At 43.4% G+C, this 27,821-nt stretch overlaps 1 protein-coding gene across 1 annotated transcript in view; it reads right to left on the minus strand.

Moving 5' to 3' along the window:
* Window positions 1–27,821, minus strand: part of LOC145400192 (bridge-like lipid transfer protein family member 3B) — a 265,439-nt gene that overhangs the window by 201,494 nt on the left and 36,124 nt on the right. Inside the window, exon 6 of the mRNA XM_080272706.1 lies at window positions 19,795–19,961. Within this exon, the coding sequence (XP_080128832.1) occupies window positions 19,795–19,961 (167 nt within the window). The remainder of the gene's footprint in view (window positions 1–19,794; window positions 19,962–27,821) is intronic.

Below are 27,821 nucleotides of genomic sequence, written 5' to 3' on the forward strand. Positions count from 1 at the left end.
TCTTGTCTTTAGAGAATCCCTGAAGTAAGCCATATATAGTAAAAACTTATTACAGTACTTGATTCTGTATGTCGATTCCTTTGTGACAACTGATGATTTATTTACAATTTATTCATTAAGTGAGTCTTCAATATATGAAAGGGATAGGGATAAAAAAAAATAACTTTCATAATCCAATATTTCGTATATCAGAACGATTTTCCCCATTGAAATATACATAGAAATAGGGGGATGCATCCCAGGACCCCCTCAGACCCCCCACCCAAAATTTACCCTTCCTATTTAATGAAAATGTTAGTGGTAGGTGATGGCGACCATCATCCACTCATTTGATGTAGTGCTGCCTACTTTTTCCTTAGCCTGTATCATTCTTTTTCTGTGCCTGCCCTCCTCTCTTCCTATTTCTCCCATCTTTCCTGTCACTTCTTATTGCTTTTCTTTCCTTTACAGGTGGCTTTACATTGAGTAACAAGCTAAATGGTTTCCTATAACCCAAGAAACCATTTACAACGCTGAATGGTAACCAAATAACCAAACCATACGTGCTCCCTACGTGTCAGCAAGTGGGTTGGTGGAGGGTTAGTGCCCCTCCCCATAAAACATATAACTCAAAGTCTAATGGCCACCTCTTACAGGATTACGGTGTCTGGCAATAGATAGATAGACTATTTTGAAGTAAGTAATACCTGTTGATGTAGAGAATGAGGTGGCCATTTTCTTGTACAGTACCCTCGCGTCCAGCATGCCTTAGTCCAGCACGATTCGAGTCCAGCACAGTGAACAATTAATTATTATTATTTAATACGATTTAATTACTGCAACACGAGTGTGTTAGCATAACACGCACAGAGCTCCGAGAAGTGGGCCAAATCCGCAGAGTTCACTCTAGCACAATCACCCCCGGTCCAACACGGCCATACTGGACATTCCCATGATGATGATAGCCAATGAAAAACTTCTGATCAAGTAGCCTTCCCCGCCTGCTATCGTGACGTGATCGTGATGCCGCCCAATTAAAAACGCTTCTGGTGTCATGTGATGTTTTGTTTACATTTCTCCCGCCACAGAGCCACTCAGTCGCATAATTGCACTGGAAGGTGCTTTTTTCTTGCTGCATTTTCTGCCCTTGTTACTGCATTTTACCCTGCTCACGATGCCTAGGAAGCCTTCTGAGAACCCCAAGAAGCGTCGGCACCTCCCTCAGGCCACCAAGCTAGAAAGCATCGAGAGGAAGAAGAAAGGGGAGAGGAAAGTTGACATTGCCAAGGCCTACGACATGAATGAAGCCAACGTGATCATAATAAAAAACTTAAGACAAGATCCTGGCAGCCGAAGGCTATCACACGGCACTTCATACCAGGTTTGCCGAGGATACGATGGTAAATCGGAATGGTAACGTGGTAAAATTGCCAACGATACCACGGGCATTTGGAATTCATCTGGATGGATTCCTGCCGAGCATACGATGGAGAAAACAGTGTGACCAAAACCCAGGCGACTTGACAGAGAATGTATCGTACTACAGCAATGAACATTTAACTTGACACTGAATACATATTAATATTTTAGAATAAATATCAATCGTTTTGAAACCCTTCTCATCGGCGTGCGTACCAGTTTATAAAAAAGTTGCTTCTCCTTATTCTCTACCAAGTCAGCAACAGCGATCACTTTCCACAGTCACGAGACGGGGCTCTGGCAACAGTGTGAGAAGCATGCACCTTCCCGAGGATTACAGGGCTAGGACAGGCAGAAGCAGGACCTTCCATGGCTGTGGACGAAGATAGTGATTCTGAGTGTGATTTCGAAGGATTTATGAGGGAGGTTTGATTTTGAAGGATTTATGAGGGAGGTTGAGGAGGAGCAACAGCCATTACCCGCTAGTGACGCCAGCAGCTATCCTCCGGGGACCCAGTAGGACTAACTACAGCCTTGGATACCACCTTCCATTCCCAGCAAGCCCACAAACACTATCCTAAAAGGTTAGTTATCATTCATAGCACAGTACCATTTATTATAATTTCAACAGTACCAATATATGTATAGGTATATGGAAGGTATTTAGGGTGACTTTTCCGAGGGTTGCTGACATAATTCATTTTTCCCCATAAGCTCTATTGTTAGTTCAACACGTGACCCATGCATGACAATATTACCGTGCTGGACGCGAGGGTACTGTATATCTCCTTTTTCTTGGTCACAGTCCCAATGGTGGAAGCTGCAAGGCCTAAAGCACGGCCAATCTCCGAGACTCCCTGTCTCTCCTCGTGGCGTCCTATAATTTCCAATTTCCTCTCCAGAGTTAGAGTATGGTACTGCTTTCTCTTTGCAGCGGGCTCCCCCGATGCTGGAGGTGATGCAGGATGCTTGGGAGGCATGTCTATACAGTACGAAAGGGTGTAGAGCTGCGAAAATATCCTCACGTACAGCAAAGCTATGACGAGGAACATGGACTCAGTTCCGGGACAATTCGCAAAGAAGTCAATTCGCCATCAAAACATAGATGATTCCCCGTCAGGACAATTCACACCCAAGACGATTCTCCGTTATTCTATAAATACAGTATACTTAATATTAATTGATTAATACTATAATAACTATTTTCATGGGGAACTATCAAGGTCTATGTTCATTCAAGAACATAGGCTTTGGATATTATTTATAATTTGCACTTGCAGTCAATAATTAACTTGCTTCTGCCTTGCTGTAGTCAACTTTGAATTATAATCTGGCGTCTCCCACAGCTGTCCTCAGTAATTTTTATTGTAATTTTTGGATGCAGTTTGTTGAGACTGATTGATCAGTTGAGAATGTACAAGAAATATGAAGATTATTTGTATAATTTTAGAGTATGTCAATTGTTCACTTGAGGTTTTTAGGCATTTATATAAATGCCAATGTCTCATATGTGGCCTTATGTTAAACGATGAATTGAAGCATCGTACGTCACCTTTCACATTTCAATACAGTACATTTATGTATATTTTTTTCCATTAATACCAACTATTTGATGCCGTATTTTACACTTATTATAAAATGAATATACCATCATCACCTTTATAACTCATTTAATCAAAAACTAATATACTTGCTAAATAAACTGATATGTAAATAAATGACGGGGAATCGACCTGATGGCGAATTGTCCCAAAACCATGGACTCAACTAAGAAGCGTGCGAAAAACTGTTTACCAGAGAGGGGTTAGTTCGTTTCCTCACAGCAGGCAAGCACCCATTTTGAATTGTATTTCCTTTCGTATCGCTTTTCGTATCATTGAGAAATATTTTCGTATTGTGGAAGTTGTCCTATATTCAACGCTTTTGTAACGTCAAAAATTCATACTTCAGGTTTTTGTTTATCAAGGACTCACTGTATTTCCATTTCCCCCTTTGACATCTGGTGACCTTGCCAGGATAATAACTCCTAACATTAAAGTTATTAATGAAATAATATACTCACTCACTCATAGCTAGTTATTAGTTATAATCATTAAAGTTTATGGCAACTATCTTACTGGTGGTTATTGATTCTATCTATCTATCTATCTATAGCCCGACGCCCTAATCCCGCAAAGGGTGGCCGCAGACAAAACGCCTCCAAGTCACTCTGTCACCCACCATTTGACTCCCCTCCCCCCAACTCACCCCCCCCTCCCTCACATACCTCTCAATTCCATCCCTCCACCTCATCCTCGGTCTACCCCTCCCTCTCCCTCCCTCCACCTCACCTACATACACCCTCTTAGTCAGTCTTTCATTCTCCATCCTCTCCACATGTCCAAACCACCTCAGTGTATTTCTCCTAATCTTTTCAACCACATCCACATCTACCCCACAACGTTCCTTCACTTCTTCATTCGTCAACCTGTCCCTCCATGTCACTCCACATGCTCCTCTCAAGTAACTCATTTCCACTGCTCTCACTCTTGACTTGTTCCCCTCTTGCAAGGTCCACGCCTCGCTTCCATACGTCAGGGTAGGGATCACAATACCATCATGCAGTGACTTCTTAACTTCCATACTCACCTCAATATTTCTCATCACTGCTTTCAGTGTGCCAACAGCCTTCCTTCCCTGCTGTACCCTTTCACGTACTTCATCCCCCAAAGTTCCATCCTTACTCATCACACTACCCAAGTACTTGAATGCACTCACATTCTCCATATCCTCACCATCCAACCTCACTGCACACTCTGTGACTTCATTCCTCTCAAACACCATAACTTTACTTTTGTTTACATTAACTTTCAGCTTCCTCCTCCTACACACTGTCCCAAATTCATTCACCAAACCTTGCAACTCCCATTCATCTTCACTCAACAATACTGTATCATCAGCAAACAGCAACACCAGAAGCTTCCAAATCTCACCCTCATTCATTAGGGCCACCCCCACATCCACTGCCCTACCTTGTACCTCCTTTACGACCCCATCCATATATATATTAAACAGCCATGGAGACATTACACACCCCTGTTTCAGTCCCACATTGAGATCAAAGAACTCACTCAGCTCACCATCCACTCGCACCGTAGCTCTAGCTCCCTCGTACATACTCTTCACAGCACTCAACAATTTCCCCTCCACTCCATATATTCTTAATACCTTCCACATACCTTTCCTATCTATTCTGTCATAAGCTTTCTCCAAGTCCATGAAGGCAGCGTACACTTTCCTTCCCTTCTCTAGATACTTTTCCACTAAACATCTTAGAACAAATATCTGATCTACACACCCTTTTCCCTTCCTAAATCCCCTTGTTCTTCTCCAACTAGCTCCTCTGTCATATGCCTAACCCTATCAATGAGTATTCTACCATATATTTTACCAGTCACACTAAGAAGGCAAATACCCTATGGTTACCACATACTTCTCTCTCCTTTTCCTTTGTACAGAGGAACAATTATACCTGATTTCCAGTCCTCTGGAACCCTTCCCTCTTCCCAAGCCAATCTACACAACTTCCATATCCACTCCACAACAATCTCACCCCCATACCTAAGCATTTCACCACACACTCCATCAATTCCTGGGGCCTTTCCCAGCTTAATCTTCTTCATCGCTTCCACTACTTCTGACCTACTGATCTCTTCCTCCCTCCTCTCATCTCTTCTTCTCCCAGCCATTCCCCAACCACTTATACTCACACTGCTCTCACTCTCTACATTCAACAAATCCTCAAAGTGCTCCTTCCATCTCCTCAATTTCTCTCTCTTCTCCACCAACAATCTATTATTCCTATCTTTCACTCCCCTACTATTTCCCCTTTCACACTGCCTTACTTTCTTTACCTCCTTCCAAAACAATTTCTTACTCTCCCTCCATTTCACACTCAGATTCCTCCCAAACTCTTCATCCACTTTCTTCTTACTCTCTCCTTCACCAGTCTCTTAACCTCCCTTCTCCTGCTCACATATACCTCTCTCTTCTCTCTCTCATCTTCTCCCCTACCTCTACTCGCCAACCATTCACCATATGCCTTCTTCTTTTGTTCCACAGCTCGTTTCACCTCATCATTCCACCATGCTGTTCCTTGCACACCCTTGCATCTCCTCCTCACTCCACAAACCGCCTCACACGCTGCGCTTATCTCTTCCGTGAATATCTTACATACGTCTTCCACCCCTTCCATCTGCTCTAGCTCATACCTTCCCAGTCTTTCTTCCACTATGCTCTTATACTCTGTCCTCTTCTCACTATCTTGCAATTTCTCCACTCTTCTCACAGGAGCTGCTTCCTCCTGTCTTCCCCTTCGCCTCCTCAACCACTTTCTTTGCAGCTCTACCTTGGCCATCACTAAGTGATGGTCCGAGACTCCATTCCCCCACCCTCTCCACACCCTTGCATCCAACACTTGTCTTCTCATTCGCTCATCCACACACCGTAGTCTATCATTGCCTTTCGTTCAACAAGTTCACCATCCATCCTCCTCATTACTCTCCATGTATACCGGTGGATCATCTTATGGACGAAAGTAGGTGTTGGCTATTGCCAACCCCTTACCAGCACAGATGTCCACCAAAGCACTACCATTCCCATCTACTTCCGCTGGCACACCCCACTGACCAACCACTCCATCCACTCGTACATTCCCGACTTTGCCATTCATGTCTCCAATCAACAGCACTCTCTCGCTCCTCTCAAACTTGTCCATACATGCTTCTACTCTCGCCCAAAACTCATCTTTCACTCTTGCCACTTGATCCTCTGTTGGAGCATACACACATACAATCGCCCATGCTTGTATACCTACTTTCATCCTCACCCATACAATCCTTGCACCCACTGTTCCATACTCTCTTATATTCTCCTTCCACTTCTTGCTGATCATCAGACATACTCCCTCTCTTGCCCTCTCATTCTCACTGACTCCCGCACATATACCTACACCGTATTCCCATTCTCTCATCCTTTCACCTTTCCATTTAGTTTCAGTCAATCCACATATATCCACTTTTGCATCCTCAAGCACCTGGACAATCTCTCTCTCTTTCACTTCATCATTCACTCCTCTCACATTCCACGTTCCTACTCTCAGAATGTCCTTTGTCCGTTCCTTAGTCGTCAACGTATGGTCCGTCCGGGTCCGAGGCGCTTTATTTGCTTTTTTAGTTAGTTCTTTTTACGGGGTGGGGCACTAACCCACCACCAACCCTTTTAGTCGCCTCATACGACAAGCAGGGATACTGGGGGAGTATTCTTGAAACCCCCCTACCCCCAGGGGGGTGCAGGAAAGCGGCGCACCATGTTGGAAGACTGAGCCTCACCAGCGTCGGACCAGGGACCTTCCCATAACGAGGTGCAGGGAAATATGAGGAGGTTTCGTTCGTGGACCCCGCAGCTGCTCAGCCCACGGTTCACAGTGCCACCAAGTTATGTAAAAGTTTTCCCAGCCAGTTGCAATTTTTTATTTCTTTTTCCTTACCAGTTTAACAAGATAGAACTGGTCACCACCAGCCTGTGCCTATATTCTTAAATTTTTTATTACTAGCATTCGACCGTGAAACAGCAGTCAGTACGTCAGTCTTTAGTTCGCTCGATCTCAGTTTGAGTTAGCACCATGGCTAATAGTTCATACAAAAAGGAAGCCAAGGATATAGGGCTTACCAATCCCCAGGAAATTAAAGACTATGCGCTCTTGCAGTACAATTATGAACAGAATTGTGAGTGATGTCCGTGAAGAGCGTAAAATTCAGCATAAGGAACGTGAGGGAGAATGTGAACACAAGCATGCTGAGCACAAGGAATGTGAGAAACACGAGCTTAAGATGTTAAAAGTTCAAGCGAGACTCCTTGGCTTCAGGCACATCTGGTGCACCTGAGCTCCACGAGCGCTCTCCCAGCACCTGTTCTAGCAACCCCGCACCTCAAGCTTCCTTCATACATGGAAGACGTGTGAATCAAGCCGTTCATAGCTCGTTTCAAGGACATGGCGCAACTGTACCAGCAGGACGAGGTAGCTAAGCAGCTTCAATTTCTCAGCTTGTTTGAGGGCCCTTCCCTCAATATTCTCCACAGAATTCGTGGAGACAATCTCACCTATGAGATGATGAAAGCTTCACCCATCAAAGCATATGGTCTCATGGCTGACAACACCATGAGTCAGTTCAAGAGGGCACATCTCCAAGAAAAGAAGACTGCTGCCCAGTTCCTCGACTGTCTCATTGCTTACTTAGACGAGAGAATAGAGAAAGACAGGACCCCTAGCACGCGAGAGGGGATAATTTACCTTATGCAGCGTACGCAGTTAGAAAAGTCGTGGCCCACTGAGCTCATTGCTAAGTTAAAGATTTGTCAAGTAAAGGATGCCAGCAAAATAGTGGAAAAGGCTGACGCATTCTTCACCACGTATGGGTACCAAACTCGTAAGCAACAGCCCTGGAACAGGAAAGATACAGTGAACTTTCACATTTGGCGTGTTTTTATTTGGTGAATTCACTTTTGGCGATGAGATGGGATTGTGCACAACACTCTAATTTGGCAACAGACATCTCACATTTGGCGAGTTCTTTATAATAAAAATGTACTGTAACTGTATTCTATAATTTTATGCCAATTAATTTCAACAATTTTTTTCTTAATCTGAATTTTTAAAAAAATTTAGTTTGTATTGTGCAATTCAAGTCTCGTCTTCTTGAACCTCTTGAAGTTTCGACTTTCGAGACATCTTTGTTAACACTTCTCTGCCAGCCACTGTCATGTGCGGTACACTTGTCTGCCAACCACCATCACGTGTCAAGTATTTTGTCTGTTATATTGTTATTCCTACCTGTGCTGAGGACATGAGAACACATAACGGCTGATGAAACACAGAATGGTGCAATGGGTGACCATGGCAGACCACCAAATCGCCCAGATGTGAAGAAAGGTCCAAAACGTGAGTACAGAGTTGGGAAGAAATTCAACAAGTACACTTTAAACTGAATCATGTTATGTGTGTTTATTAAATGATTTACACCTGGTAATGTTATAATATAGGTGGAAAATCAGTCCAGTCATGTATGCCCAGAAACAATTTATTTTTTTCCAATTAGTTATTCTGTTCATATTTTGGCGAATTCCAGTTTGGCGAGGTTTTTTTCGCACCTATTACTGTACTCACCAAACGTGAGAGTTCACTGAACTGCCAAGTTTGGGAAGTGATCTCAAAGTGAACCCCAGCATCAAGGCCATTTTCAGAATAATGGCCACAGTTCAGACAAACTGCAGAAAATGGACCAAGGGCAGTATGTTCAGCAACCTGCCTGAAAGAGGTACAAAAAGTACCCTAACCAGCAGCAGAATCAGCCACACAGTCAACATTCAGGACAATCTTTTACAGCATCAGCACCAGCGTTTTGGAGGCACCAGGCAAATGCAGCCTTCATTCCCCAACAAGAGCACAATGGTGCTGTCCCTAACAGCACAGGTCCTCCCTCACAAGCAACTAGTCCTCCTCAGACAGTGAGCCCTCCTCCAAAGGTAGCCAACATTCCAACTCCCCAGATGGTAAGTACTACCCCTCAGGCATCTAGTCCTCAAGGCATCACATTCACAGAGTTGTGCACTATGCAGCCTTATCAATGGCTGGCTGCTTCCTGCACAGGGCCTCCCACATGTAACAGTGCCTTCTTGTTCAGCCAGGGAAGGGAGGTGTTCCTCTAAATGTCCTGAGAGACTATGGTTCCCCAGGTTGCTCTGTCAGGCAGAGTCTAGTTCGGCCTGAGGAGTACACAGGTAGACAGATCCAAGCTCAGCTTATTGATGGATCAGCCAGATTGTTTCCTGAGGCACATATCCAGGAAGCACCTCCCTGTTATACTGGTTCAACTGCTGCAGCTGTCATGCCAGAACCTTTGTTTGACCTTATTATAGGTAACATACCAGGTGCCAAATATAGTTGCATCGTAGATGTCGCTACTTAGACTTTGGCAGCAGTAACAGGAGCCATGGTCAGGGCTCCTAACTGTGTCACCCTGCTGACCACTGCATCACCACAAGATCTGATTTGTAGTCAAGATGTTGTCCTGGAACAACAGTTTGACCCAACACTTGCTGTTGTGCGGAAGAAACTAATGGGTAATGTGATTAAGTATTCACGGGGAGGTCAAACTAGGTTCCTTCATAAACAAAGACGGCTGTACTGTGAGTCACACACCCCAGGGCAAGGTTCAATTGCAGTTTGTCATTCCTGCAAAGTATCGCCAAGCAGTGTGTGAATGGGGTCATTGTTTGGCATCAGGAGATCACAAGGGCAAAAAGAAAATCCAAGGCTGTATCCATGCTGACTTTTTTTGGCCAGGATTGGGACAGGAAATAGATAGGGCTGTGCGTTCCTGCAATGTGTGTTGACGTACCACCAATCAGGGACATGTCCTTCCTGCGCCATCTGAATCCACGCCCATAATCTTAGAGTCATCTGAGAGAGAGGGCAGTGGCAATGTGCGTGCAGACCTGACGTTTCACTCGTTGGTCCCACAGGACACATTATGTCCTGGGCCTGCACGCACATATGTACCATAGGTTAAAGGGGAAGTTCGAGACCCCCGCAGAGGATATGCGAGGCTGTGTCTGAATTACCTTGTGGTGCTTCTCGAACTGTGGGCCTTTCTGAGGATTCCCGGAGAATACATGCTATCCACATTAGTGTTCACATCCATGCTGGGTGTTAAAATGTGACCTGCCCGAGTCTGTGTAGGGATTCTTAACCTACCAATATTAGTCGTAAGTGTAGAATTATAAGGGTAAGTATGCTTTTATGACGTCCGAATGCGTAGGAACAAATACCGAAGGACAGTACTTGGACAAGGAGCATATGCACAGAGCCCTCTGAGTTAACGGTCACTACTCATACCTTCGACCTGTGATGGGCTGCGGGTCACTGAGGGCCCTGTTAGTTAATCGGTACCCGTCGGGATCCTTATAACGTACCAGGGGTCGATGCTGCAGGGGTTGAATCAGCCGAAGTGAAGCATGTTCTCGCAGATGAGAAAAGGAGCTGGTGCCTGACTGACTGCTGCCTTCCTTGAAAGCACCTGGCAAGGCTCTGGACCTTACCCCTTACATACACACTGTGCCTATGCATTAACCAGGGAATGCCTTGTTCTCCATTTAATAGAGATATAGGTTTAACCAGTGAACTACAAGCATCCTTAGCGAATTGGGCAATCCAAGGACTAGCACGTTTCCTGGTTAATAATCTACCGGTAAGAAATTAATGGTGATCCTCAATGTACGAAGCTTTGGATGTCAGTTGAATTTTCAGTTAGGGCATATCTCTTGTAGTATATGCATTGACTACCTGGCAGGGGGTAACTGTAATATAATACAAATTGTTTGTCACACTGACACTTTTGATGCTCCATCCATATTGATTTCACAGTTACAGTCGGCAGGTTGAGCAGTTCTGCTGTGCAGGTACAGGAATAGGTGTAGCAGTTTTGCCGTGCGGGTCAGCTGATCGTCTCTGCCACACACTGCCACCTCCTCCCCTCTGCCCTCATCGCCTCCATATTTTTATAAATTTGTATTATATCACATTACATGTAGGTACAGTTTCGGTACAACTGTTACACCTACACCATGTATTACATACACCATGCTACATAACAGTTAGTTGTTTAAGAAAATGTAGTGAACTTTCGCTCAGTTTGACCTAAGTACAGGGTTTTTCACTGTCGTCATGGAGCTTTCTTCCCTTAAGCTTGCTTCCATTAATGTAAATACAAGGTTTTATGCTCACTGATGACAGTGTTCTTCTCCTGTAGCAGGATAGTACACACACCACAGTGTGACTGAGTTAGGATGTACAGTATATATTACTATCTATCTATCTATTTCCAGACGCCTCAATCCCGTTTGGGGTGGCCACAAACAAACTGCCTCCAAGTCACCCTGTCCCCTGCCATTTCACTGCCCTGCTCCCAACTTACACCCCCCTCTCTCATATACCTCTCCACCCCATCCCTCCATCTCATCCTTGGCCTCCCCCTCCCTCTTCCCCCCTCCACTTCACTCACATACACTCTCTTCGTCAGTCTTTCACCCTCCATCCTCTCCCCATGGCCAACCACCTCAGTGTGTTCCTCATAACGCTTCCTATCACATCCACATCCACACCACAACACTCTTTTATATCCTCATTCGTCAGCCTGTCTCTTCATGTGACTCCACAGGCTCCTCTTAAATAACTCATTTCCACTGCTCTCACTCTTGACTTGTGTCCTTTCAACAAAGTCCAAGCTTCACTTCCATACGTTAGAGTTGGTATCACAATACTGTCATGTAGAAACTTTTTCACTTCCATGCTCACTTCCCTGTTTCTTATCACTGCTTTCAAAGAACCAGCACCCTTTCTTCCCTGCTGTACCCTTTCATGCACTTCACCCTCCAAACCTCCATCCTTACTCATCACACTACCCAAGTACTTAAACGTACTCATAATTTCCAATTCCTCACCATCCAACCTAGCTGTACATTCACTGACCTCACCTCTCTCAAAGACCATCACTTTACTCTTCCCTACATTCACCTTTAGATTCCGTTTCTTACACACTCTCCCAAACTCATCCACCAAGCCTTGCAGCTTCCCTTCGTCTTCATTCAACAACACAGTATCATCTGCAAACAACAGTACAGGGAGTTTCCAAACACTATCCTCTCTCACCAGGGCCACTCCAACATCAACATCCACTACCCTACCTTGTACCTCTTTTATTACCCCATCCATGTAAAGATTGAACAACCATGGAGACATGACACATCCCTGTTTCAAACCAACTTTCAAAGAGAAAAATTCACTTAGTTCACCATCCACACGCACTGCAGCCTTCGCACCATCGTACATACTCTTCACAGCATTCAACAACTTCCCATCTACTCCATATATTCTTAACACTTTCCACAATCCTTGTCTATCCACCCTGTCATATGCTTTCTCCAAATCCATGAAAGCCGCATACAACTTCTTTCCCTTCTCTAGAAACTTTTCCACTAAAGATCTAAGAATGAATATCTGATCTACACAACCTCTTCCCTTCCTAAAGCCTCCCTGTTCTTCTCCAACTAATTTCTCTGTTCTTTCTCTAACTCTGTCAATAAGTATCCTACCATACACTTCTCCTATTATCCTAAGAAGACAAATGCCCCTATGATTACCACACACTTCTTTTTCCCCTTTTCCTTTGTACAAGGGAATAATTATACCTGACTTCCAATCCTCCGGGACTCTACCTTCCTCCCAAGCCAATCTGCACATCTTCCACATCCATTCTACTACTATCTCTCCCCCATGCTTCAGCATTTCACCACACACTCCATCAATTCCTGGAACTTTCCCCGATTTAACTTCCTTCATTGCTTCCACGACTTCTATCCTACTGATTTCTTCCTGTCTTCTCACCTCCCTCCTCCTCCTAGCCATTCCCCAGCCACTTATACTCGCATTACTTCCATCCTCTATGTTCAACAATTCATTAAAGTGTTCTCTCCATCTGCTCACTTTTTCTCCCTTCTCCACTAGTAATCTACCATTTTTATCTTTCACTCTTCTGCTAACTTCACTTCCACCCTGTCTTACTCTTTTCACCTCTTTCCAGAACATTTTTTTACAGTCCCTCCACTTTACACTCAAATTCCTTCCAAATTCCTCATCCACTCTCATCTTACGCTCTCTTACTAATCTTTTCACCTCTCTCTTTCTTTCTACATATAACTCTCTCTTCCGCCTCTCAACTTCTTCCACGCCCCTATTTCTCATCCATTCATTGTATGCTTTCTTCTTTTGTGCCACAGCCTGTCACCTCTTCAGTCCACCATGCTGTTCCTTGCACCCCCCTCCATCTTCTCTTCCTTCCACACACCACATCACATGCTACACATATTTCTTCTGTAAATATCCTACACACACCTTCCACGTCCCCCATCTGCTCCAATTCATATTTGCCCAATCATTCCTCCACTTCTCTCTTATACTCTGCCTTTTTCTCATCCTCTTGTAACCTTTCCACTCTCCTTGCAACTACTCCTTCCTCTCGTCTTTCCCTTCTTCTATTCCTCCATCTTACTTGAATTCTAATTCTGGCCACCACCAAGTAGTGGTCAGAAAGTCCACTCCCCCAACCTCTATTAGCTCTTGCATCCATTACACATCTTCTCATCCTTTCATCCACACACACATAATCAATCATTGCCTTCCTTTCATTCAGTTCACCACCCACCCTTCTCATCACTCGCCATGTATACCTGTGGATCATTTTATGCCAGAAGAGGGTATTGGCTATCACCAACCCTCTCCCAGCACAAATGTCCACTAACGCACTCCCATTCTCATCTATTTCAGCAGGGACACCCCACTCAACAACTATTCCATCCACCTTCACATTCCCAACTTTACCATTCATATCACCGATCAAAAACACTCTCTCATTCCTTCCAAACTTTTCCATGCACACTTCTACATTTGTCCAGAACTCTTCTCTCACTCTTCTAGCACGATCTTGCGTTGGCGCATACACACACACAATCGCCCACATTTGTATTCCAACTTTCAACTTCACCCACACAATCCTTGACCCAAATGATCCATACTGTCTTATGCTCTTCTTCCATCTTTTACTCACAACTATACATACTCCTTCCTTTGCCCTCTCATTCTCACCTACTCCTGCACATATACCCCATCCATACTCCCATTCTCTCACACTTTCTCCTCTCCATTTTGTTTCAGTTATCCACATACATCCACTTTCGCACCCTCAAGCACCTGGACAATCTCTCTCTCTTTCACCTCATCATTCGCTCCCCTTACATTCCACGTTCCGATAACCATGTCCTTTGTCCGGTCCTTGGTCATCATCGTTTGGTCAGTCCTTGTCCGAGGCTTATTGTTTGTTTTTTTAGTTAGTTGTTTTCCGGGGAGGGGCACTAACCCTCCGCCAACCCTTTTAGTCGCCTTTTACGACAAGCAGGGATACTGGGGGAGTATTCTTGAAAACCCCCCCTATCCCCAGGGGGTAAAATTTTTCTATGAAAAATTTCATTTTGATGGGGTGTAATGCCATGAATTCAAAATATCATATTATGGCAATTCGTGACATTGTATATTATTATGGGAACATCACGAATTCAAAAGATCATATTATGGCAATTCGTGACATTGTATAATATTATGGGAACTCTTGAACAATACTGAAACCGCATAGAACTTTGTTCTGTCAGTTAACCACTTGCGTCTGCACTCAGAATTGAAACAGAGTTTTTCATAATATTCATCATGTATCATGAGTGACTGTCTTTATGTATAGACAGTATGTTTCACTGAACGATACTTTTTGTGTAATTATCCTTCCTCCACCATGCCTCTCTAGCTGTTAAGTTTGGCTATGCCTACTTCCGGTGATCATGTATTCGCTATGTGGCTGGCATGAGAACATTAGTTAGTTGGCATAGAGCTGCCACAGGAAGAGGACTTCGTGAAGTGCAGAGAAGCAAGACCCCATTTCAGCAGCTACAGTCTCTAGCAGTTCTACAGCCCTCACATCTCCCCACCGAGTTTGTGATCGGCAGCGCGAATTGCAGCACCTTGAGTAGCAGAGTTGCCTAGTCTATTCGCAGCCACGACTCCATTTTCTCCACTGACCAGTATTTTCTTTCCAAGTTTCCTAGGCTTAAGATTATTAGCTAGTGTGATCGAGGAATGTAAGTGAGTGAATTTACTTCGCTTGACATTCTGAATTTACTTGCTTAAGTTCCCTAAGCAACGTTGGGTCTGGTTAGTACTTGGATGGGTGACCGCCTGGGAACACCAGATGCTGTTGGCATCCCTACGTGTCGAGTGGGGTTGGTGGAGGATTAGTGCCCCTCCCTGTAAAACAATTAACTCTAAGCCCTTGACCACCCCATTTGGGATACATGGCGTCTGGCAAGGAATGAATGAAAAAGTTCCCTTGCAAGTAAATTTATTTTATTGTAATTAATAAATTTACAGTTCTTTTCCTTGTGCTCCATTAAATGTAACAATCGTGTTTGATTTCTCCATATTCTTACATCATTTACTTACTCCCAGTTTGCACATACAGTATTAATCATGACTGATATTTAAGCCAGTTCTTTCATATTACGGTAATTCATAAGTCTGTTGTGCTACCCAGGAGATAGCACCAGTAAGAATCTATCTATCTACAGTAATCCCTGTACTTTCCGGATGCCCACTTTCCGGAAATTGTGGGCCTGGACCTTCGGAACCCAAAAACGGCCGAAAAAAGAAAAAAAAAAATCCCTCCAAAATCCGATTTTTTCCCCACTCATAATTTGTAACTGCCATGCGATGCCGAACAGCTGTTTGCATCATGGCCCCTTCATCCCTTCCTTCCTCCCCCTTCCCCCCTCCCCAGACACGGTCGCCATTTGGTATTTTTCTTTACCAAATGTGGGCTAATTTGGTACTGAAAAGTTTGTTTTTTTGTGAATCAGCATGATCCATTACCAAACAGATTTTTCACATGTATAAAGATATAGAGAATGGAGAAGGTGGACTGTCTGCTTTCTTTGATTAATCTGATAGCATACATAGCACAAAAATAAAAATGCTGCTGATTAGGTATAAGGTGAGTGATTATTTCCACTGTATATATAATTAATGATGAATAAATGCTTCCTTTAAGAATTAGGTAATGAAAAGTTAAATTTGGTAATGAAAACTGAGGAGTTTGGTAATATGGCCGAGTTCAGATCTGGCAACCCTGTCCCCAGTTACTGCCTAACCTCCATTCAGGGAAGACGTCCATCGTAATGGATGCTGCATGTGCTCGATTCTTATGAATAAACAGTGAATAAACTGCAATACCTCACCACTAACCACATGGGAATTTACAGTGTTGTGCAGTGTTAAGAAATTGGAATTTAGAGTGCAAAGGATTAAGTGTGGAGTGAGTGTGGAGTGCAAAGTGGCAGTTGAGTGTGGAGTGCAAAGTGGCGGTTGAAACTGGTGGCTGAAACTGGCATGATTCAATTAAGAAGAATGTGCAGTGTTAAACAATTATAACTCACAGTGCAAAGAATTAAGTGTAGTACAACACTGGATTATTGTACGTGCTTCAAGAGCATTTTCACAACTACCACAGCCTTAAAGAGTTCGAGAAGGCGGCCACAGATGTGCTGTAAGTACAGTACCCTGTACACTGTTAGACCTAAGTAATTTCCATACGTCTAACTCCACATTCTCTGGTTCCTTTTCATTTATTTCATGCTTTATGTCCATTACTAGTGTGAATAGAGTCTTAAATAGGTTTAAATAAGTGCTATGCATGTCCGGTAAGGAGTTATTTAGGTGGCTTTCAAAGTCAGGCTGGGTTAGGGTCATAAATACCAGTCCAGCAGTCAGAGGTCCACTTTCCGGACAGGACCATTTTCCGGACGTGTCTTTGGCTCTATTACATCAGATAGTGGAGGGATTACTGTATCTATTTATTTATTGCCAGATGCCTCAATCCCGTAAGGGGTGGCCACAAACAAATCGCTTGCATTTTGCCCTGTCCCCTGCCATTTCACTGCCCTGCTCCCAGCTCACACACCCCTCTCTCATATACCTCTCCACTCCATCCCTCCATCTCATCCTCGGCCTACCCCTCCCTCTCATCCCCTCCACCTCACTCACATACACTCTCCTCATCAGTCTCTCTCTCTCCTTCCTCTCCACATGGCCAAACCACCTCAATGTGCTTCTCCTAATGCTTCCTATCACATCCCCATCCACACCCCAATGCTCCTCAAGAATCTGTTTATCATTATTAGTATTAGTTATCAACTGTCAGGGGTAAGGATACTTTCTCTGAGGCCAACAGTATCAACAATTCAGCATTCGTGAGTGATTAGTCTCCGCTGCGTACTGTTGAAAAAGTGTATGAAGTTCTCGTCTTTAAAGAATTGGTGAAGTAAGCCACATAAAGTAAAAACTTACAACTTGATTCCATAATTCAATTCCTTTGTGACAAAAGACAATGTATTTGCAACTTACTGGTACAGTATTTTCACTTCCCCCCTTGACAGATTTCCTTCATTACAAGAATTGGAGAATATGATCCCAGATGATAAAGTCAGGTCTACACATTAACATAATGTTCCATTCATGAATTACAACATTCACAACAATGTCAAAAACTCAACAATCATCAAAGTTGGTCTGACCTGCATTACCCCTACAATATTCCGATGATGCTTTTTGGCGTCATTTCAAATCCAACCTCAGAGATTCTGATGATGAATTTATTCGTCATTTTAAGATATATCTATCTATCTACCTACTGCCAGATGCCTTAATCCCATAAGGGGTGATCACAAACAAATAGCCTCCATGTCACACTGTCCCCCACCATTTCACTGCCCTGCTCCCAGCTCATATCCCCCCCTCTCATATACCTCTCCAACCTATCCCTCCATCTCATCCTTGGCCTCCCCCTCCCTCTCCCCCCCCTCCACCTCACTCACATACACTCTCCTCATCAGTCTCTCACTCTCCATCCTCTCCACACTGCCAAACCACCTCAATGTGTTTCTCCTAACGCTTCCTATCACATTCACATCCCCACAACAACGTTCCTTCACTTCCTCATTTGTCAGTCTGTCTCTCCATGTGATTCCACAGGCTCCTCTTAAATAACTCATTTCCACTGCTCTCACTCTTGACTTCTGTCCCTCCAAAAAGCTTTACTTCATTATGTTAGAGTTGGTATCACAATACTGTCAGGTAGTAACTTTTTCACTTCCATGTTCACTTTCCTGTTTCTTGTCACTGCTTTCAAGGAACCAGCAACCTTTCTTCCTTGTTGTACCCTTTCAAGCACTTCACCCTCCAAATTTCCATCCTTACTCATCACACTACCCAAGCACTTAAATGGATTCACATTTTCCATTTCCTCCTAATCCAACCTCACTGTACATTCACTGACTTCACTTCTCGCGAAGACCATAACTTTACTCTTCCCTACTTTTTAAGATACTTTTGTAAAATATTCACCATAAATCATGTTTATGGGTCATAACAAAAAGACTCGGGCATAATGTCGTGGAATGCATGCTCTGTGAGTTTTGCATGGTTTAAACCAGATTTATATCTTTATTAGCTTTCTGGGGGGGGGGGCCAAATATTTTTCTACAGCAAGAATTGAAATTTATGGTTTTCACCTAATTTCTATTTATCTATCTATCTATTGCCTGACGCCATAATCACGTACGGGGTGGCCATTTGACTCTAGAGTTATTTGTTTTACAGGGAGGGGCACTAACCCTCCACCAACCCACTTGACACGTAGGGAGCACATATGGTTCGGTTATATGGTTACCACCCAGTGTTGTAAATGGTTTCTTGGCTTACAGGAAACCATTTGGCTTGTCACTCAATGTAAAGCCACCTGTAACGGAAAGAAAAGCAATAAGTAGTGACAGGAAAGATGGGGGAAATAGGAAGAGAGGAGGGCAGGCACAGAAAAAGAATGATAAAGGCTAAGGAAGACGTAGGCAGCACTATATCAAGTGAGTGGATGATGGTCACCACCACCTACTACTATATATATATATATATACATATATATATATATATATATATATATATACCTGTATACCTCCATTAGATAGATTATTTTTGAAACACAGTGAGACAACGATAATGCTAGGAAACACCTGATCAGATCCCAGCAGAAAACACTCATATTTTGTATACTGGCGCTTTATTCTAGCATTGCACATATACTAACGGTTATCTATATGCAATGAGCTTGATGTTATTTAGATAACTAGCATAAATCTTACCTGAAGGAGGCTAAAAATGGAGTCCAAAACAGAACTCGAGCATGTGGGTGGTGCATGGGTGACCAGCCACGAGTCAAGGCAGGTTGGATGTTTACAAGTGCTGCCACCCGATGCTGGTGGGTGCTTGAGCAACTAGCATCACGGCCACACTCAAGCAAGAGTGGTAGATAGAAGTCATACAGGTAAAAAAAAAAAAAAAAAAAAAAAAAAGGAAAAAGTGGACTGAAGTCGAGTCATGGCATATGGACTTTTTTTTCTCTCTCTCAACCATGAACGCACAATGTAGCCAAAGGGTTAAACACTAGCTCAATTGTACAAGGAAATGTTAAGGTGTTACATGCAAAATACATCACTATGAGGTGCTATTAAGCCTCCCATACCACATGGAAAATGGTTTTACTCAGATTTTATACTTAATACTATTTTTTGAACAGTGCTGCAACTTGCCTAAACATAGGAAAACACATGAAAAAATAAAATATGGTAATAATAAACATCAACAAAACTGACCTCCAGCTTTCTAACAGCTTTGGTTTTTTGTGACTGCTGTGTGGCTTGTTTGAGCAAGTCTGAAAGGGAGTCCATGAAGTGAAAAGCTGCAGTGAGCTGAGAGTCTGTTAGCACCCACAACAGGTCATCCATTAGCACTACCAACCGACAGCCCACCACTGAGCAATCTGTCAAATGGAGGAAAAAAAAAAATGATAAGGATTTATTGTACCAATCAGTGAGTGAGTGTGAGAGAGAGAGAGAGAGAGAGAGAGAGAGAGAGAGACAGACAGACAGAGAGCTAAACTATGTAACCTCTACGACAGCCGTATAAAGGACAAAATCACCTGTGTGGGCTTGTGTAAACATCATCTGAGTAATAACAGGGCAAGAGCTGCAAATTTCTTGTATACGTCTTCTCTTATTGTTTTCTTTTATAATCTTTCAATGCGAGAAAGAGAGAGAAGTAAGAGGATGAGGAAAGGAAAGAGGAAAGGAGTAAAGAGGAAGAGGAAGAGTGAGAGAAAAATAGAGATGGGGAAAGAAAGGAGAGGAATAAAATCGTGGTCGGCCAATGTGAGGTTCTGTAAAGCAAAAAGATATGCCAGTGCATAAAGAAATGGTTTGCACAAGATCCTGAGATTAACTACTGTGTAAACTGGTTACTTTACAAACACCTAATCATGGAACTCTTAGAATAAATACTGCTGGCACTCACTGTACTTGGTATAAACATTACCACTTGCATTTTATGTACTTTGTTGGTAGATTATTTTACATATCTGTGAGTTCTGAGTGGAGACTTGAATGCATCTTCACTATTTCTTACGAAAGTTATGGAAAAAACTGCTTTGAAATCCAACAAAATTGATATCTTACATGTTACCATATTTTGCAGCATCTAAGATGCTGTATTGTAAAAGACACACCCTAATTTTGGAAGGGCAGTTCTAAGAAAAAAGTTTTTATCATCACCAACACTGCAGAAAGAAAGTGTTGCTTGATATGAGTCATTTTCACCCAAACATACAATCACCATTTAGAATCTCCATTTAGTACTGTTGATCAGTCATCCATTTCTTTATTTTTATATAAAGATCCATTAAAATTATACAGTAATAATAAAAATAATAATAAAAAAAAAAAAGCAACGGCCCCTTTCTTACAAAAAGTTCCTTATCAAAATGCCACCATCTTAACATAATTAGTGTTCATGAACTCTCCAACTCCATTCGTACAGTAACTACAGATATAGGGCCATTTTCACAGTCGTCCCCAATGCAGTCCCCAACAGCCTACTCGCCTCCGAACGCACATTTTCGTTTTCACATTCGCCCCCAACCAGCCTTCCGAGGCCTCTGTTGGGGACGGCATTCATGATGGCCCGAACAAATTACTGGAACATTCTTGGGGGACCTGCAGCCTCCCCAACAGACGGTCCCGAAAGTAAAAAAGTAAAAGAATAATTACATGTTTCATATTTTCATTATCATTTCAATATTATGTACCCAATATAATATTTCTGGGGTAAAAAACACACATGATATTGAAAAAATATATATGTTTGTGTATTTTTATGAGACTTTCTACTACGTATCCGAATACAGTAATCACTCCAATATCCGGATCAATAGAGCCATCGGTAGGTTCGGATATTGGTTTTGTCCGGATATTGGGCCCCAGCTTATGGACTTGTACTTACGGACCCTAACACAGAGAAACACCTATACAACTCCCTCCGGACATGCATAGCACCTATTTAACACCCAAATCACACCAATAAGGCACATAAATGACTGAAATAAATGCAATAGACACATAAAATGTGGGTTTAGAAGTATGTTCATACATTAATAAACATTCTGGTACTTATGGACTCTAACCGAACCTAACCTAACCGAACCTAACCGAACTCTGAAAAACACATTCCTACTGCACATGCATGAGGTAAGTTTAGTATGGAAAGAAGTACAGTATGACACTTTCTGGTAAGTATAGTATGGGAAAAAATACAATATGAAACATTCTGGTAAATATAGTATGGAAAATAGTACAACATGAAACATTTTGGCTACTTACAGCAAGTCCCTGGCCACCTCGATGAATAACCGCCTCCTCTCGGACTCTGACAGTAAGAACGATTTCCTGAAGCACTTGCACTACACTCTTCCTGAAGTCTTGCACTGAACTTAGTCACTAACACACAGAAGTCCGTTCTTTTCACAGTGTTCACTTTAGTCCAAATAATGTTCCATTAAATTTAAGTGTTGCACATTAACTTTTCCCAAGTTTTTTTAAGTTTCCAAAGCCAAAACAAAGAAGGTTAGTTACGTTAAATTTCTTTTCTACTTAGTTTTTTCTCCCAACTTGAAAACCTTAACACAACACACCGTTTTTTTCACTGCACAACACTCAAAATTCCCGTGTGGTCTAGTGGAGAAGTTCTTGCTGTTTATTCACTGTCAGAGCCCGAGAGTATCACTGGCAGGCGTCCAAGGGGTGCATCGGTGGGTAGTGGTGATGGCGTACCGACTACAGAAGACTCTGAAGACAGCCGCAAACTCACGTCGAGCGGTGACTCCACTGTAGCTGATGTGCTGGGCTGTGGCTCGGAGCATGAGGGCCTGTCTTGGGGAGGCAACGGAGTGGAACCAGGGCTTGGCACAGCGGGGGTCACGGGCCTGAAAAAACTGTCAATCGTTGACTGACGCAAGGACCGACGATTCTGGCGATTGATGATGCGCTGCCGGAAAGCACGCACTTCCTCCACGAGTCCCAAGGGCCCCATCTCCCTGTCGCAGTCCGGGTGTTCCAGGTAGTCTAGGACGAACTCTAGATGTTCCCGGAGTGCGCTCAGCTTGGGGATGGCTGGAGTAGTGTCCTGCTGGGCGGAGTCTGCATCATCATCGCCTTCGTCGTCGGAATCTTCAAGTTCGGGACTGACACCAGCAACCGAAGACGCGATCTCGATATCAGACAACGTCTGATACCCAGGATCGCCCTCGTCGTCGTCCAACCACTCACGAACATCGTCCACATCAACATCGTCGCCGTGCGTACGTAGCCGTGCATGGAAGTCATCCACGTCAAACCCTAGGAAATCGTACTCCACATCTGTTCCGAGAAGCAGACGAGACCAACCATTTTCAAGAGTTTTCACAGGGACTTCCTTCCATGCACTAGCCCAGTTGTACAGCGCAGACTTGATGTTGTAGCGGCGAAGGTTTTCCAAAGTCCGCTTGCCTCGAGTGTCACGTCCTTCCCTGCGCTCGTCCTCGTCCTCGAGAACCACCATCACCTCGTCCAGGAACTTCCGACGGTACAGGCGCTTTGTTGCCACGATCACTCCTTGGTCCATTGGTTGAATGAGAGCAGTCGTATTAGGTGGCAGAAACATGCACCTAATACGGCCATTCTCAGCAACCAAGTCCTTGTCGCACGGGTGGGCAGGTGCATTGTCGAGGAGAAGGAGAGCCTTTACCTGGTCGCGAGCAATTCCCAGTGTCTTCGTCTGGTAATGTATGACCTCCTTGACGAAGTGATGGTGAAACCAGTCTTTGAAAATCACAGCTGTGAACCATGCTTTCAAAGAATGGTACCATACGACAGGAAGGACATCCATCACCCCACGAAGGCACCGAGGCTGCTTTGCACGGCCAACAATAACGGGCTTAAGCCGGTGCATGCCGTTAGCATTGGCACAACACAAAGCAGATATCCATTCCTTAGAAAGCTTGCGGCCAGGTACACGCTTCTCCGTCTCATCGGCGAGAGTGTTCGTTGGCACCGAGCGATAGAATAGGCCAGTTTCGTCAGCGTTATAGACTTGACCGAGAGTGAGGCCCTCCCTGTCGATCAAGCCTTTCACCTTGTGCCGAAACTCGTCCACTCCATCCTCGTTAGCGTCCAATGCTTCGCCATGTGCTTTACGGTTAGTAAGGCCATGTCGCAACTTGAACGCGAAGAGCCAACCCTCGGATGCCTTGAAGTCTAGGGCGTCGTGAAGCCTTGCAAACTTCTCAGCAGCAGCCTTCAGCTCCGTTCCACGTACCATCACACCAGCTGCACGTTGCTGTCGATACCAAATCAACGTGGAGCGGTCGATCTCTGCATACTTGGGAGTAAACATAACCTTCCTCTCCACGTTGCGTTTGCTTCTCAACGAGAAGTCAGCCGTGTACTGCATGAGCTTGTCTCGGGAACGCTTGATATCAAACAAAGTCGACCGGGCCAGGTTGAACTCGCGGAGAATGCGAGAGGAAGACCAACCCGCATCAACCTTCTCCAATATCTCCCGTTTCTTCTCCAGAGTCAACACCACTCTCTTCCTTTTCTCAGGAGGCGGGGCCATCATCACACACACTAAGAGTAGGGCAGAGAGCAGCAGGAGGCCTTGCAGCAAGTACGGCACCACCACAAAAGCGAGCACGTGGGCAGCCATGACGAAGAGCGTAGGTCTTGTCGCGGTGAGAGACAGGCGGGAAGTGGGGAGGATGCAGCGGCGCTCTATCGGACGTCGGAGGAATGACGAACCAAAACAATGCTCTCACGCGGCGCGCGCGGCAAGTTCAAATTACGGACGGCAAAAAATCGATTTTTTTTCCAATTTTTTTGGATTTTCGGACCATTTTGGGAATGTTTGATCCCAGGACGATAAGGTTCGGTTAGTGGGGATGTTCGGTTATTGGGCGTCCGGATATTAGAGGGATTACTGTACTATCCTTTCGCAGACAGGTGGAGGCTCCACAACAAACGGACCCGAAAGAAATACAAGAATCGTTGTCTATTGCATATTTTCATGAAAATTCTAATATCTGATGCCCGATGTAAAAGTTGATGTAGCTAACATCCTGTTTAGAAAAGAAAATGTTCATGTATTAATAGTATATCCGTTAATAAACCACACCATCACTCATTAGACGTTGTACATGTTGCTTCATGGTTATTTTTACTTAAGCCTTTTTTACAATACTTAAGGATTCAGCTTACTTCCGATTTCAAGTAGAGCGTGGTGAGGTTGCCATTAGTTAGCTCTTCATTCCGATGACGTTTCCTATTCGTTATTTTTGCTGCATTCTTATGAATATCATCACTCCTGAATATATTAGTAAGAACTGTGTGAAGTGGATTTTCCAGCCATGTTATTCATCACATTCATTACATTCCAATTTCTAAATATTCTCTACATATGGAAAGTGTTTTCGCCACCCAGAACTACCAAACCTACCGCATCAACACGGGCAGACGTTCCCACATTAGTAAGCTCCCGAAAGCCATTTGGAGCGACTGTGAAATCCAAAGGTGCTTTTGGTTAGGGCCCGACACACGTTCGGGCCCAAAAGGTTAGGGACGACTGAGAAAACAGCCCATAAGGTTCACCTCTGTTAACGTATAATAAATACAGTGGAATCTCCTAAACTGAGCGATTCTTAACCCTTTGAGATTCCGATGATGATTTTGAGGGTCATTTCAAATCCAACCTGAGAGATTCCGATGACGCTTTTAATCGTCATTTTAAGATATTTTTGTAAAATATTCACCATACATTGCATTTAAGTGTCATAACAAGAAACTTGGGCAAGGTGTCGTGGGATGGTTGCTTTGTGCGTGGCAGGCAGTGCACATGTGGTATGACTCATGGCTTTGTCTCAGGGTAGGGAAGAAATGCAGTTGCACTGTAGCTGTCGTGACGGTTGGAGGTCATGTAATTGCCCTGCGTATATATTTCCCATTTAGCCTTTTTAGTTTCTTTGCTTTCCTTTTTTGAACATTCTACTACAAACTACAGCTATTCAGCTTCAAAATAACATCACATAAAGCATTCTATAGTGAAAAGTGTATCTGCACAAAGCAATCAAAGACAAAGAATATGCAGCTAAGAATCATAATATAATTATGCATCGTTTTCCTTTTTGCTTTACCGTGCAATAAAATGCATAAATAACCAAAATCTATATAGCACTGAAAAATTAATTTATTGTAGTTTTGCATGGTTTAAACCAGATTTATATATCATTATTAGATTTTTATTGCCGGAAATTTTTCTACAGCAAGGTATATTGTCTATTTCACCTAACTTCATCTCATTTTGACTTTTATTTTCTTTGTTTTCCTTTTTTGAATATACTATGATAAACTACAACTATTCGTTTTTAAAATAACACCACAACCAGCATTCAATCATAAAAGATGTATTTACATTGACTGATCAGAGAAAAAGATTGAGAAGTGAATATGTGGCCGAGAATCACGAAAAAATTGGATCTTTTTCCTTTCACTTTACCATCCATCCATCCATCATCCAATCCTACATTGCCCCATGAGGAGCATAGGAGCCCAGGGCTAGGCAGTTGGTCTCAAGATTTAAGATGAGAGTGACCAGCCTCACTCATCCCTGAATGGCATTACATAAGCAATCAACCCCAACCACCCCTTGGACATAAACCTTCACCGTCTCAATCCAACTGGAGTGCAATAATTACTGGGTATCCCTTTACCTCTTTCCACACAAGGTTTAGTAGGGGGTAGAGGTCACAGGGCCCTTTGCATGGGGCTAAAAAGGGGCGGAATTTGACAGGCGCGAATCAGATGTGCTTTCACCTTGAAAGACAACAGTAAACTGAATACAGTGTGGTGGGTGGTCTGCCTAGGGGAACTGCAATGCTGCCAATGTCAGCCTGGTGACAGCTGCTAATATATACACTATGAAATGATTGGCAGGAAATCTAGAAAACACATAATAAATTAGGTAGTTCCGGGTGAATGTAAATATCACTTAGGCTTCTCCCTTCCTTTCTTATATATATTTTTATTACGAGAATAGATTATACGGCATATTTCAAGGGGAAATAAACAGTGAAAATTAGCGAACGAGTGTACGTGAGGTGCTGTCAGGTGATAATTAGCCAATTCCAGGTGTATGGCACTATCACTCACCTTATTTCTTTTTGGTATATATTATTTGGTATAAGAATAGGACATAGGGCTTATTTCAATGGATGAAATCAGTGGAAAATTCCAAGGAAGATTTACTTGGCGCAGCACGGCCAGGCAGGCGAGAGGAGAGGGTAATGGAGGGGAGGTAGAGAAGGGAGTCAAGAACAGGGAGAAATGGCTAAATTGTCAACAATGGATGGGAGTACAGATGAGATTAGGAGTGCTGACTAGTGTTGGACCTTGGTAGTACTTATAGATGATACAAGCCACCACTTGGACACCCGGGGGAATTCAAAATAACACAGAATCACAAAAGTGACGCCCCGTGGTATGATCCCTTGCTCCCAAGCATCATGAAAGTGACGCCCCGCGGTTAAGGGGTTAATGAATGAACGTAGAGTATAATAGAGTAATGAGCATTAGCAATCTGTAAAGCCTAACTGGCAACATAGCACGGAAGGGCAGCACGTCAGCTGGTAGGTTCGTTTATTCATGATTTTTGAAGCTGTTGAAATGAAGTCTAGTGACTCAGACTAATATATATTGACCTCTGATGAAGAGAACCAGCAATGCTTTCTTGACCAAATCTACTATTGATATTACATTTCATCAATTTCTAGGGTTATTATGCTCTATGACGCATGTCTTAAAACACATATTCAGTAAATTAATACTAAATCATTTGTTGCCATATTACCCATCCCCGTTCCAGAGGAGCTCGGGGATGGGTATTGGTTTCTCTCGATTTGTCTGTTTGTTTATTTGTCTGTCTGTCTGTTTGTTTGTTTGACTGGCTGTCTGTCTGTCTGTCTTTTAACAACTTTACGCAAAAACTACTGATGCGATTTGGACTAAAATTAAAAAGATGATGGGTTAGGACCCTCTGATCACCTAATTAAATTTTGGGCCAAATTGTGCCAAGGCCCTGGCTGTATGCCCCCCCCCCCAAAAAAAAAAAAAGTTTTTTTTCCCAATAACTTCTTTCAAATTCGTCATATCGACATGAAACCAAAACCTAAACGTGCATCTTTCAAATCTGCATCCAATAGCATGTCTCCTTACATCAGGGGGGTTACCCCCCCCCAATTAGAGCTACAGGGGTCGGTGTCAGT

Source organism: Coenobita brevimanus, chromosome 51 (assembly GCF_032717465.1).
Source record: "Coenobita brevimanus isolate Jiangsu-jjx chromosome 51, ASM3271746v2, whole genome shotgun sequence".
Lineage (NCBI taxonomy): Eukaryota > Metazoa > Arthropoda > Malacostraca > Decapoda > Coenobitidae > Coenobita > Coenobita brevimanus.